The sequence below is a fragment of the Physcomitrium patens genome, chromosome 11, assembly GCF_059467195.1.
Source record: "Physcomitrium patens ecotype Gransden chromosome 11, ASM5946719v1, whole genome shotgun sequence".
NCBI lineage: Eukaryota > Viridiplantae > Streptophyta > Bryopsida > Funariales > Funariaceae > Physcomitrium > Physcomitrium patens.
Window position 1 is genome coordinate 10,251,360 of NC_143420.1, and position 13,205 is coordinate 10,264,564.

The 13,205-nt window shown below is 38.7% G+C and overlaps 2 protein-coding genes across 5 annotated transcripts; one reads left to right on the forward strand and one right to left on the reverse strand.

Moving 5' to 3' along the window:
• Positions 1 to 3,675: 3,675 nt before the first annotated feature.
• LOC112288658 (uncharacterized) lies at positions 3,676 to 10,300 on the forward strand. The gene is made up of 13 exons (XM_024533091.3): positions 3,676 to 4,392; positions 5,519 to 5,693; positions 5,994 to 6,077; positions 6,424 to 6,665; positions 6,824 to 7,076; positions 7,518 to 7,597; positions 7,797 to 7,881; positions 8,086 to 8,217; positions 8,434 to 8,547; positions 8,858 to 8,902; positions 9,430 to 9,514; positions 9,686 to 9,739; positions 9,869 to 10,300. Exons 1-13 carry the CDS (start codon positions 4,106 to 4,108, stop codon positions 9,991 to 9,993), a joined length of 1,761 nt encoding a protein of 586 aa, XP_024388859.1. The 5' UTR covers positions 3,676 to 4,105; the 3' UTR covers positions 9,994 to 10,300.
• Positions 10,301 to 10,743: 443 nt separating this feature from the next.
• LOC112288659 (uncharacterized) lies at positions 10,744 to 13,031 on the reverse strand. Of its 4 annotated transcripts, none has more exons than XM_024533097.3 (4): positions 12,793 to 13,031; positions 12,339 to 12,435; positions 11,970 to 12,064; positions 10,744 to 11,669 (listed from the first exon to the last, which is right to left on the reverse strand). In XM_024533097.3, exons 2-4 carry the CDS (start codon positions 12,376 to 12,378, stop codon positions 11,313 to 11,315), a joined length of 492 nt encoding a protein of 163 aa, XP_024388865.1. In that variant the 5' UTR covers positions 12,379 to 12,435; positions 12,793 to 13,031; the 3' UTR covers positions 10,744 to 11,312. The 4 variants fall into 4 exon arrangements, with proteins under 4 accessions (XP_024388865.1, XP_024388864.1, XP_090110411.1 ...); XM_024533096.3 differs by lacking the exon at positions 12,339 to 12,435 and adding an exon at positions 12,479 to 12,577 and having other exon boundaries at positions 12,793 to 12,935; XM_090254285.1 differs by having other exon boundaries at positions 12,339 to 12,577; positions 12,793 to 12,935.
• Positions 13,032 to 13,205: the final 174 nt, after the last annotated feature.

Genomic DNA, 13,205 nt, shown 5'->3' on the forward strand with positions numbered 1-13,205 from the left:
AAAACCATAACCATGTGCAACTCAACTCTCTCCACTCTTCCTCCTCCTCCTCTGGCACGGATTTGGGGGCCCCCGCGGTTCCAGGGACTCCTTTTTGCCTGGTCTTAGATGAGACACCGCGCCCGCCCTCATGGCCGTGCATGAAATGGTTAGGAAGCCTACAACGCAAAAGTGTAATGGAAAAAGGGAAAAGTGTGTGTGTGTGAGAGAGTGTGTGAGCAAATGGGCAATAAGATGTGGGATACTAGTGGTGAATGACATTAGAGTAACATATCAACCATGGAAACAACAATAACAATAATAATTAACACACACACACACACTTATTGGGTAAATCCATCCTCTTTATAATATATATATATATATATATATATATATATAATCCTTTCTTGTATGCAATATTGACCTTGATTGAAAAAATCTTAATGAATACAAAGGGATTGAGTAAGGAATAGGCTTGGAAGAAGAAACTTGGAAAATATGGATTCATATTCAATGGTTGATATTACTCTGAACTGAAAGATATAAAGGAGAACCTTACTTTCAACATATGATATGTTCCTTGGAAGGTTTTGATTTTCCATGTACATAGAATAAAATTAGGGGTTCAAAGTAAATAAACAAGAATTTGTAAAAATATCATATTAAAGAACATCAACTTGATAATCATGTATGTGGTGCTAATTCTGATATATGAAAAGCTGATTGTTAAAGATATATTTCTATTAATTATACAAGGTAGCCAAATCACAGTATAATTATATTTTTGGTGGATGTAACTGTATTTAGTTACTATTAAAGTTCCTTTAAATTTAGATAAAATATAGAGATATAATCAAAGCTTGAAAATTGAAACAGAAAAATACTCTATTCAAATTTTAAAGGTCGAAAAAAAAAAAAAAAAAAATGTTGTGTTAAACTGTTTTAATTAAAATGTAATCACCTGTGCTTCTATATAACAAAAAATTTAATATTTTACCTGTGGTCACCATCCTCAATTTGACCAAATTTTATCTTACAAACCCAGCTACACAAAGATATAAAATTTTATAAAATTGATTACAAACATTTTAACAGAAATTCTTTAAATAGAAAAAACTTCAAATCACTACAAAATAATATTTGATGCACTCTTTTGAAGAAGTTCTTTTTTAATTTACCATAGAAAACGTTGTTTTTTAAAGCAAAAAAAAATTAATAGCCTAAAAAAAAATTCAAATGTTGCAAAATTGAGCTTATTTATTATTTCAAAAATATCATTTTGGAAATATTAATTTTGATCACAAACATTTAAAAAATCATGAAATTAAAAAAAATAGAAAAAATATCCATAAAAAATAAGAAAAAGTAATTTTTGTTGTTATTTTTGTTGTTGTGTATTTTTCTTCTTTTGAAATTGGTAATTTAAAAAAATGTACTTGTCTATTTAAAAGAAATTATATTATTGTTGCTCTAAATTTTTTATATTTAATACATTAGCAAGGTTCTATTATGGATGTCTTATAAAAATATTGGTAATAAATATAAGTTTTTCATTGCAATATATATATATATATATATATATATATCTACAAGTATGCTCCAAATTGCTATATGCACACTCATTATGTCTACACACACCCAAGACCTTGGATTAACCATTAAAAGATCATAGATGTGTGTATGGACATAATGGGTGTGCATATAGCCTAAGCCATATATATATATATATATATATATATAATTGATGACATATATTATAATCATATACTAATAATTTATAAGCATACATATTAATCACATAGGATAAACAAAGTATCAAACCTTGTATAATTGATTTTCTGATTTTTCTAAATAATTTATAATTTGTTGAATATCGAGTGTTTTTAACATATTGATTGTATAGACCTAGGCTTATTAAAATGAGATAAAAAATCATAATTTATATATATATATATATATATATGTGTGTGTGTGTGTGTGTATAATCACTTAATATAATAGACTTATATATTAATATTATGATGTGTAAGTTCAATAAATTCAATGGTTTTTGGTCATTATTAGAATGTTAGAAACAAAGTAGGAATCTATTTTATCAGCTTTGTAGACAAGATAATAAAAATCAATGATTTTGGATTCTAAGAAATAATTGGTGGTTTACTCTTCTATTTTTAATTTAAGTTTTGTTTGAACTTGTCTTATTGTTTTTTAACTGACATACATTATAGACTAGTATTTAGAAAAATATACTATGATACTTGATCTCAATATTTGAACAATTATATTGTTTACACAGAATGCATTTGTGATAGATCTATGTTGATTATTGATAAAAATTTAAATATCTGAATTCTCTTTTAATTGTATAATAATAATAATAATAAATTAATTATTAAAAATACTAATATGTTATAAACATAGAAAATAGAATCATAAACCATATCTATAACCATTTGTTTACTTGTTTTAATCATTGCAACTTTGGATATAAGAAAATATGATTGTTTCTTATGAAAATCGTAAATTTTCATCAATATTTAATACTGGAGATGTTTTAAATAATTCATTAAATGTATAGTATGCATGTATATGTACTTAAATATTTATTTAAATAATCTAAAAATAAACCATGTAGTGTGTATATTATTTAGTATAGATAGAAACAATAATTAGGTCATTAATCAAGTTCATCAGTTTTCTTCTTAAATCCAGTTAGTTATTTGACTATTGTGGATTGTGATGTTTTTAGCGTTTTAAAGTAAATGACATTTTTTATGTGTACATAATTAACTATTCTAAAATAGAAATAACATCAAAAAATACATTTCAAAGATGTATTAAGTTTTGAAAATAATCAGATATTTTATTTTTTAGATTTAGAGTCTTTCAATTTCGTCATCTACATTTAGTTTGTATCTCTAAATTCTTCATTTGTTTAATTTTACTCTGCTTATAAATTAGTACAATGATTTTATTACTCAATGTTTTGTATATTTTTTAAATAAAAAACTTAGAAATATTGAATTTATAAAGTAAACACTTGGTTTTAGAATCTTATGTATGTGCAGACGAACAGTTGTAAAGAGAGTATTTTTATTACTAAAAAATAAGCTGTAAAAACGAATGGGAATGGATGTTCATTAAGTAAAATTAATCAGAAAATGTTTAAATCAAATTCAATAAACTTATCACAGTATCAAGTTGCTATAATTGAACTTAAAAGGCTACACATCATTAAAAAAAAAGATAAAAAAAGAAGCTAACATGGCTAAAAGCCCACATTAAAATAATCTACAGAGACATGAGAATTGATTTTCAGGAAATGCAGCGAATGTTAGACCAACATGAAGCGTCCACCTATAACCAAGGGAGCCCATCACCCCGTGCCTGGGGGACCGAACGACCGACCGTCAACACAACGCCGGACGAGGAACGACGACGACGACTATTGTGAACGTGAACGAAGTGGAGGCGGCGTCTGTCCGTCCATCCCTCCGTCCGTGCGTGGGTGTGCGCGAGGCAGGCAGCGTGGGCACTTGTTGCTGCGTCGAAGAAGAAGAAGAAGCAGAAGAAGAAGCAGAAGAATAAGAGGGGCCTATCGCCATAGTCATGAGGCAGGGAGGGAGGAAGCAAGGAAGGAAGGAAGGAAGTAAGTAAGTAAGTAAGGCATTTGAGAGTTGCAGAGCGAGTTGCAGAGAGTGAGAGAGAGAGAAAGAGAAGGAGAAGAGCGAAGGAGAGAAGGATAGCGAGAGGAAGAAGGGCTCCTCGCCGAGGGAGGGAGGGCTGGCCGAGGTTCTATATTTTGTGTGTGTTTGTGAGAGCACTAGTGGCTGGCCTTGGGATGTTGAAAATATTTTGCCCGCACTTCCCCGGTCTCCATCATATATCCAGCTGTGGCCTCGGTCGATCTCGCAGGAACGAAGTTAACTGCTGGCTATCTCATGCTGCAGTGCTATTCGCGATTACCGGATTCGTCGTCTGATAGTAAAGTGTTACATGTGAAGGATGGTGATTACAAGATTAGAATGACATAGCGATGATGGCAGCTCGAGATTGAGAGTGCGAATGAGATGACGTTGAGGTTGCGTTGGGATTAGATCGAGGGCGGGGACAGTGGCGGTAGATGGAGCAGAAGGACGGGGGTTGGAAGGCAGGGCAAGGGTTAGGAGGAGGGGGAGCAGGAGGAGGTTTGATGATGAACCAGGCCGAATCATTTAAGATGGTGCAGGACGGGATGGGAGGGTTGGACGTGGGATCGGATGAGCGGAAGAGAGCTGGGAATGCGGATGGCGTACCGGTCGACGACAATCTCGCCTCGAGTACCACTCGCCAGAAAGTTGCTGCGGCCAAGCAGTATATTGAAAATCATTACAAGTCGCAGATGAAGAGTTTGCAGGAACGGAAAGAGAGGTATTTGATGAATCCTCCCCTGCTCGCTCTCGCAGTGGTTTAAACCTTGATCTTGCGGAGTGCAATCTGTGGCGAATGCGCCCTTGGCTTTTCTCATATTGTTGACATTCCCTTGCTATTCGACTTAGCTTGTTTTTCTTCGTTGCCCCAATCGCCATTCTGAAAATCTCGAGAATGTGGGTCGTCTCAATCGAGGAAATGCCGTTCATCAATATTTTTATGTACGAAAGATCTGGTGAGGCCGTTTCCATATTTCGAGAATCTGTTTTGGAGGTGTTAAATTCTACGTTCAGATTATGAAAGACATGTAATTGGCAGTTTCAGGATCTCCCTTGGCGCAATCTGTGAATCTGTTTTTGACCTAATTCGCAATGCCGGCGTAAACTGAGAATGTGTGTTGTTCGAAGTGGAAAATTCTTACTCTCCTACCACAGTTCACGTTACTTCTGAAGCTCATGTTGAGCTTGCTTTCGGCGACCTCCATGAAACTGAATTGTTCAGCTGATAGTTGTCCTGGCGCATGCTTTCTTGTGAGGCCTGAAATTCGTGAACTCTTCAATCTTAAGACATTCATTTCTACTTGTCTAGAATTGAAAGTTTCGTGGGATATCGGCTTTGAAAATATCTTAAGTACAAAATTTTGCGGCTCATTTTCAACCTCGATGATCTTAGTTTACTTCAGGGTAAACGTTCAGATCCTCATTTCACTTAGCTTCCGACAAACTCGGTGCTTTCCATTGATTTCACTTGTAGAGCCTAGGACGCGCTGATTGTGTCTTATAATTGTACCTATTTTTTTAGAGTAGGAGGTCAGGGTTTGTTTACAGAGTTTAGTAATCTTCGGCCTTCCTTTGGATGGCATTTGGTTGCATAATCGAGCTTCAAGCTACCCATCGATCACCCGTCGTTGGCTAATCAGAGGGCCTATCTTTCCGTCCTTACCCTGAAGGAAAATGTTATTTTATGAAACCATTCAAACTCGTCAGGCTTTGCGGAGTAGTCAAGATTTGTTGCGATTACGTTGGGCGAAGATTGCAGGTGAGTCTAGATATCTTCGCCTTTTTGCATGGACTTGCGCGTGAGTCTGAAACTCACATCATGGAGAGGATGTTTCTCTTGTTGACAGACGCTGGACCCTCGAGCGAAAATTACAAGATGCCGATGTGTCTCCAGAGGACCAGCACCACCTGCTGAAAGATCTTGAGCGCAAAGAGACGGAGTTTATGCGTTTGCAGCGTCACAAAATGGGCGTGGAAGATTTTGAGCTTTTAACAATCATTGGACGAGGCGCCTTTGGAGAGGTCCGTGTCAATTGAAGGGCACGACATTTTATATCTTAACTTCTCACGGACTTAACTGCAGAGGATGGTTTTAAATAACAAGGGTTTTTTTTTTTTTTTTTTTTTTTTTTTTTTTTTTCTCCCCTTCTTTTTAATAGTAGATAGTTTGGAATACCTTTTATCTTTAGAATTAACATCATTGTAAGCTCAACAGGTACAATCATTTGTGGCAACCGATTGTCCGGGATACATCTGCAAGCTACGGATATTTGCAGATTACCGCGAAGAGGTCGTTATTGACTGTAAAACGTGGGATTGCAGGTAAGGCTGTGCAGAGCAAAAGCGACAGGGGAGGTTTACGCCATGAAGAAATTGAAGAAATCTGAAATGTTGTCAAGAGGGCAGGCATGTGATTTTTACCTTCGTACTTTCAATGAAAATCCTCGTCTAAGAAATGTCATATGCCAATATGATCAGTCTTGTATGCAAACGGGGATGGTGTGTGTGCGGGTGAGGAGGATTACAAGTGATTGTGTTGCTGGCACGTCAAGTTAATGTATGCGACCTTGGATTTTGATTGTGTACTGGTTCTATCTGGTACAATTTTCATTTGTCCCGCCTAGATAGGCGCAAGTGACTGAGTAGCCCTAGAGTAGTTTCATTCATTGCCTAGGTTATCCGCGAATCATAAACTACATTCCTGTAGCATATCAGTTCTTGGCCGTCATAGTTCTGATCAACATCAATGCAGGTTGAGCATGTGAGGGCTGAAAGGAACTTGCTGGCAGAAGTGGACAGTCACTGCATCGTGAAGCTTCAGTATAGCTTCCAGGACTCGGAGTACCTGTACCTGATCATGGAGTACCTACCAGGAGGCGATATGATGACATTGTTGATGCGCAAAGATACCCTAACAGAAGACGAAGCTCGTTTCTATGTAGCACAGTCTATTTTGGCTATTCAGTCTATCCACAAGCACAACTACATTCATCGGTTAGTTCTGTATTTTGAAAATAAGTAATATGTTTGGCAGATCTTGGCCAGGAAAGAATTAAAATCATCAGAGTTTTGGGACACTTAAACTATCTGTTTTCGATTCAGTTTGTATAGAGTACTCTTTAATGTGCTATTTCCTATATTTTGCGTGACAGGGACATAAAACCCGACAACTTGTTACTGGACAAAAACGGGCATATGAAACTGTCTGATTTTGGATTATGCAAACCTTTAGATTGTAGTGCCCTATCAACTTTACATGAACACGAGCCTAGCACCGATGAGGAATTCCGAGAGCCTATGCCTATGGACATAGAGGGTGGACGGTTACAACCATCCACGCGTGGGCAGCCGTATCGTAGTCAGCAAGAGCAGTTGCAACATTGGCAGCGGAATCGCCGGATGCTGGTATAAGCTCGCATTCTGTCTGTTTGGATTCCGATCAGCAGGATCTTTGATGAATATATTTGTGGTTGCCAAAAATATGATGTTAGTGTACCGCATTGTTTGGATTAATTGACTTGAACCAATGAGTTATGTTGTCAGGTTGTGTTCGAGTGGAATTGTTTAATTTTCTGTTTTATTACCCCCCATTTTCTTCTAGAATTAAAAGCAGGATTGTTATTAGAAATGTATAACTGTATGATGGTTTGATAAATTTACACACCCTGTTTCTTTATTCTGCAGTCTTGAGTTCAGCATGGTTTTGAATAGGACTTGCTGAGAAATGAAGTACAAGTTTGGATGATGCTTTCATATAATCAGACGTACCTTCTCTTCTGGGACATGTAGTCCTCAGTACCACTTGTGGGCTTCACGGCAACTTGACTCGGTTAAAAATAAATGCAGGCATACTCTACCGTTGGCACTCCAGATTATATAGCACCTGAAGTGTTGTTGAAGAAAGGTTACGGCATGGAGTGTGATTGGTGAGTCATTTCATCAAAATGAGGAGACTGTCTAACTGAACACTCTTCTTGAATCATTAGAAAATATGTGTCTTTCAAAAAGCAACTTGAATATTTTCTAAGCACGCTTATGAATTATCAATGTTGGAGCCAATGTGTTGCTGTGAAATATTTTCGGAACATTGTATTGTGTGTGTTGATGTGGATTTTGTTTCTACAGGTGGTCGCTTGGAGCAATTATGTTTGAGATGCTGGTTGGCTATCCACCGTTCTATTCAGATGACCCTATGAATACCTGCAGAAAGGTATGTTACCGTCTTTTGCCAAATGTCTAGTTCTTATTTGCATCGAACTATCATCAATCGCATCGGATGATGTTTGTTTATTAACTTTAGTTTTTAGTGAGTTGGTGGTTGCATTGTTATTTTTTTACTGAAAAAAGTATCTTTCATCTGTTACTTCATCCAAAAACTATCTTTAACATGCGTTCATGTCTTCATGTGCTGCAGATAGTAAATTGGAGAACCTACCTCAAGTTCCCTGATGAAGCAAAGTTAACGCCTGAAGCGAAGGACCTGATCTGTCGATTGCTCTGTGATGTAGACCATCGTCTAGGATGTAGAGGTGGAGATGACATCAAGGTGAATTTCCATGCTTTCTCGATTAATTCACTGTATATCAGTTTGACGAGTTTTTACCGTGCTGATAATTACCACTAGATTTATCTGGCTTGTTGATTTGGTCGGCGAGGAGGTGTAGCGTTCTATTTGTTTCATTGAGATTAAGTTGATTTAGACGGGTGTGCTACTTGGTAGAATGTATCAACGACTGAGTTTGTGAATTTCATTGTTGTTTAGGCGCACCCGTGGTTCAGGGGAGTTCCATGGGACAAACTCTATGACATGGAGGCGGCGTACAAGCCAGAGGTGAACGGAGAACTCGACACCCAAAATTTTGAGAAGTTTGATGAGGTATTATTTATTTATTTATTTATTTTTCACTATATCTCACTCAAGCCACAAATATTTTATTTTTTCCACTTGTGGTTGCTGTCAGTTTTTTGTGGGCAGCAGGAGCATTTGTTTTGGATAATGAGGTTACTGTGATGTGTCAGGATAATCCTGAGTAGTTTCACTTATTTAGTTTATGCTAACATCATGACTAACTGCATAATTCTGTACTCTCCGCCAGTTTTCCTTGCTGGAGGAGGAACGGCCTAATTTCACATTTGTTGTTAGTTTGTATTGGCTTGTATTTCATATTTGTTGGCGATTAATACAGGTGAATTCTCAGCCTCATGCGTCAAGATCAGGGCCTTGGCGAAAGGTAATCATATTTCTCTGTTGCGTTTTGAGTTTCAGCTAATCTGTACATTTAGTTCATGCATTTTTATTTTAGACTTTGGTCTTTGGTCTTTTTTTCTCATCTTCTTTGTCTTCTGTGGTGATTATTTATATATTTTGTCTTTGTATTGGACTTTTTATTATTAAATACTTTTAATCGTTGTCCTGATCGACTTCGGGTTTTTTTTTTTTTTTTTTTTTTTTTTTTTCTATTTTTTATTTGTCTTTATCTTCGTCTGTGTCTTCTTTGTTGATTTTTTTTCTAACTGCTAATCCTCACTGTCATCGTCTTTGTTTTTTCTTCCTTGTCTTCTTCCTTATTCCTTGCCTTCTTGTCCTCTTCGTCCTTGTCTTTTCTTTCTTTATCTTTTGCTTTTGTGCGCTATATTCTCATCATGATGAGCAATTATATTTAGCACTCGAGAACTGCCTCCGTGGATTGAAAACTGTTTTGTTCGTACCATACGCTGCCAATCTGTAGTGATATCATGGTATTTTGAATGCTACCAGATGCTGACTTCGAAGGATGCGAATTTCGTGGGATATACGTACAAGAACTCGGATGTTTTTAAGGGGATGATGAACTCACCTATTGGTACGAAGTTTTGTTTCCCTTTGTACATTTCGGTTTTGTGAGAAGGATAGGGTCTTTTCTAGTATCTTTGTTGATCTGTAGCATCTCTTTGAATACGAGAAACTTTATTTATTTATTTATTCTGGTTGGAAGCATTGTTGGCGTTACTGATACTTGGTTTCTTTTGAGCAGCGGAGCTTAAGAAGAAACCTCAACCCAAAAGACCATCCATCGTTTCTCTCTTTGGTAGGCTATTTGTAACTCAAAGTGGATCTTTTTACTAAGTAATCGATCCAATTGGTGGAGAGTTTGTTTGAGCATTGCGTAAGCTATTTTCTGTTTGTTATTAACTTGGTTCGCATTATATGTTTCCAGATAATACGAATACAGGTGCGGTTTCCAATAGTGAAGAGTCCGGTGGCACACACATGGACGTCTCAACTGGTCAAACTCTTCATCCTCACTATGTAAACCCCAAGGTGGCAGATAACATGTTCTAATCAGGTGTTTCCAACCATAGTTGACGCTAAATATAGATATTCGTAGTGAAGAAAAGGTGGAACTAGACCTCGTATAATGAAGGGTTTTGTCGTCTGGTGTATACACTATATGTAGTGTTGAGAACATAGTGTTGGCGGGTTTATTTTCTTGGATCTGGTTGATTTGGTAAGTAGTTCCACAAGGTTTGGATGGAGTTTTGAAGAATGCAGTTCTTGTCAGGATAAATCCATGCCAGCTTGATGCATGGAGATGCGTTTCAAGTATGACCATGAAATATCATTAGACATCCTGGTGCTGGGAAAAGCATACTTGAGTCAGAGTTCCTGAAGTGCTCGCACTAGGACCTCAGTATTTAGTCAAGGTAAGTTGTAGAAAGAATCCTCTCGAAGATTTGTTTCCAGAAGGAGCTCGGCATCTGATCTCCACGGGCTTGCCACAATATTCGAATAGCTCAAAAGCCTTTTAAGATCAAGAGACGAGAATATGCAGAATAGCGCACTGTATGTACAATAGACGTGTCCCACAAATTGGACTTAATGAATTTCATTTTGGGTGGTGCAGGTTACTCTGCTTATTCTCTCAAAACGTTTTTTTTAGAAAAAAAAATCTGAAACCAATCCATTGACCTTGGGCGTGTTCAGAAGGAACTTACTGATCATTGCTTGCTTTTGTCTTACCAGTTGCATTTCCCAGCAGCTAAGAGCCGTAAGCATTGCAACGTGATTACTTTTTTGTGCAGAACCAGTTCATGGAAAGAAATTTGTTCGTATTGGGAATCTATTTCATAACACTTCCAAGGATACATAATGAATTTCTTTAATTCTGGACGTAAAGCTCCAATATCCTATTGGTTTCCACCCGCTGCAGCTGGACCTTAAAATTTAAAATTTAAAACCGTCGAGCAGTGTGTAGAAATGTGAACTCGTTCTGATCACCTGTTATTTTTCAGTCGTGGTAATTTGAGGGTTCACTCAAGCGGTTCGGCAACGGCACTAGGCAGTGATAGAGATGAGAAGGCAAAAATCCCTACTCTGTTCTAGATTCAATTAACGCATAGTCGGCGATTAAAAGAGACGCGTGACTTGCATTAGGTTTTGGCCAATTTACGCTGCTGGTGGTGTTTGCTTGTGCCGTAATTGGGTGATGATTTCTCTTGACTCCTGGCGAGCAAAATCCTGCAAATGAGGTTCGCTTTTCTGACCTAATCCTGTTCAATGTCGTCTTCGATAATGCTTCAAGGCGATCGCTTCGTCGAAGATTGTGGCAGGGAGAGGAGAGCAACCTCGAGAATGGGGTGGAAGTAACAGAGGACGAGAATTCATGGAAAGATGACTTGGGACCTGTTGCTGTTGTGCAAAGGATTGGGGCCAGTGGGAACCATGCGATCGGATTCGAAGTGTGCCGAAATCGACCTTCGGGGAATGGCGGGCTCGGCATGTGGAAGATTATGACACGGACGAGTTTGCGGCGGCCGGTCTGCGTCGGGGCTTGGTCTAGTGACAGCGCTGGCGACGATTCTTCTCTTCCTTCTGCAGATGACGTGCCTCTGCTGATCATCGCAAGGGGATGAGACCTGGCGTTGGATTAGTTTCCGCGTCGAGCGTTGTCTTTGGCTCCCACTGTTTAACGTACCAGAGCTCTGTGACCCGTCGGAGTAGGATTCAACATCACTTGCCTAGGGTAGAAGGCGAGGGGAGAGGTTTAGTTAATGGCGAGATTGAACCGCAAATTTCGGATATTAACGAACCACATGAGGATCCTTGCATCCAGTAAATTGAGGGATGAATGATGCAAGAGCAACCGATCATAGAGATTAACGACGGGGGTACAGTCCGTAGAGTCGAGTGGTTAGAGCGTAGAAATTAATTATCGCGATAAGTCGATTAGTGCACGAGAGATTTATAGTATCTCTAGTTACATTACAGTGCCATTTATTGTATTAGAGACTTGATGGTAAGCAAGCGCTGCTGTGTACCTTGAAGGTTGGGAGATTGCGCTGCGGTGCGCCCCTTGCTATCGCAGCCTGTGGAACGATTTCCAAATCTAAGTGCTTACGTCTCTCCAAGGGTGCTGCAAAACCAGCCACGGTAGCAAACGAAACTTAGAGTTGCATTGGTCTACTGAGAACTTGAAGGTAGTAAATTATTTGTAGCAGTGCCATATTCCTTAGGACGAGGCATTTCACAGCTGAACCTTGTTCTTCATAGAGACAGAAATTCCGAATGCTAGACGAGGTGTGCATGAAAAAGGAAACAGGCTAACTTCCAGATTAACAAAAAAATGCAAATATAAATGAAACATAGCAACCGCAACCGTTTTATGCGAAACAGAGTACAAAACAAACCTTGATTATATGCTGCTGCGAAGTAGGAATTTGCGGGCATTGGCCGACTCAAACTGAACACAAAGGAAAGAACGCGACAAGCGAATTCTCAATCGATCTATCACAGACAGCTTCGAGTTGGTCAGAAAAGCATGACGTACCTGGAGCAGGATGGAAAAGCGGCTGACTGTAGGTGATAAACGCTACTACTGTAAGAATCAATAGCAGTGTAAAGCTCCAGCTGGTCGCCATCGCTGGTACTACACCACTTCACGAGCAGTAAATTGCGATTGTCTGTCATACAAATCCTCTTCCTCCCTTTTCCTCTACCTCCGCTAGTGGCGAAGTTTACAAGTTACGTCGGTCACACCAAAGTAACTATCGTCTCAATCTCCTATGACAATCTGAGCTTCACGTGCAGGAATCGCAATTCTCCAAGGGTCCTAGCGGCAAAAAGTGTATTCAGGATTCATACCAGCGCGTAACTGCTCCTGGAACCCACTCTGGCGCAGACTCAATCTGGAATGATGCAGGAGATCATGTGCGCATAAGTTGCATCACGAGAGGGCAACCAGAATCCGAAGCCACGATTCGGCATGGTGATGGTGGAGGGAGCGATGTCACCAGCTCAGCATCGTGGTTGCCAGAGCAGCGGGCTGCGCCAATGTTACACGGACAAAATTTCGGCTCATCGCCCGACCACATGCCACCAAATGCATCCACCTCAGAAATTTGCGTACCGGCAGTACTGACTCACAATCGCGGATCGCACATGCAGAGGGAGAAAGAGAGGGAGCTTGTCTTTAACGTTAGGCAACATCCTAGACTACACTAGTTGATAACTTGCACGCGCGGTGCCAGCCATCGCAACCGAGATCCCTGAGACAA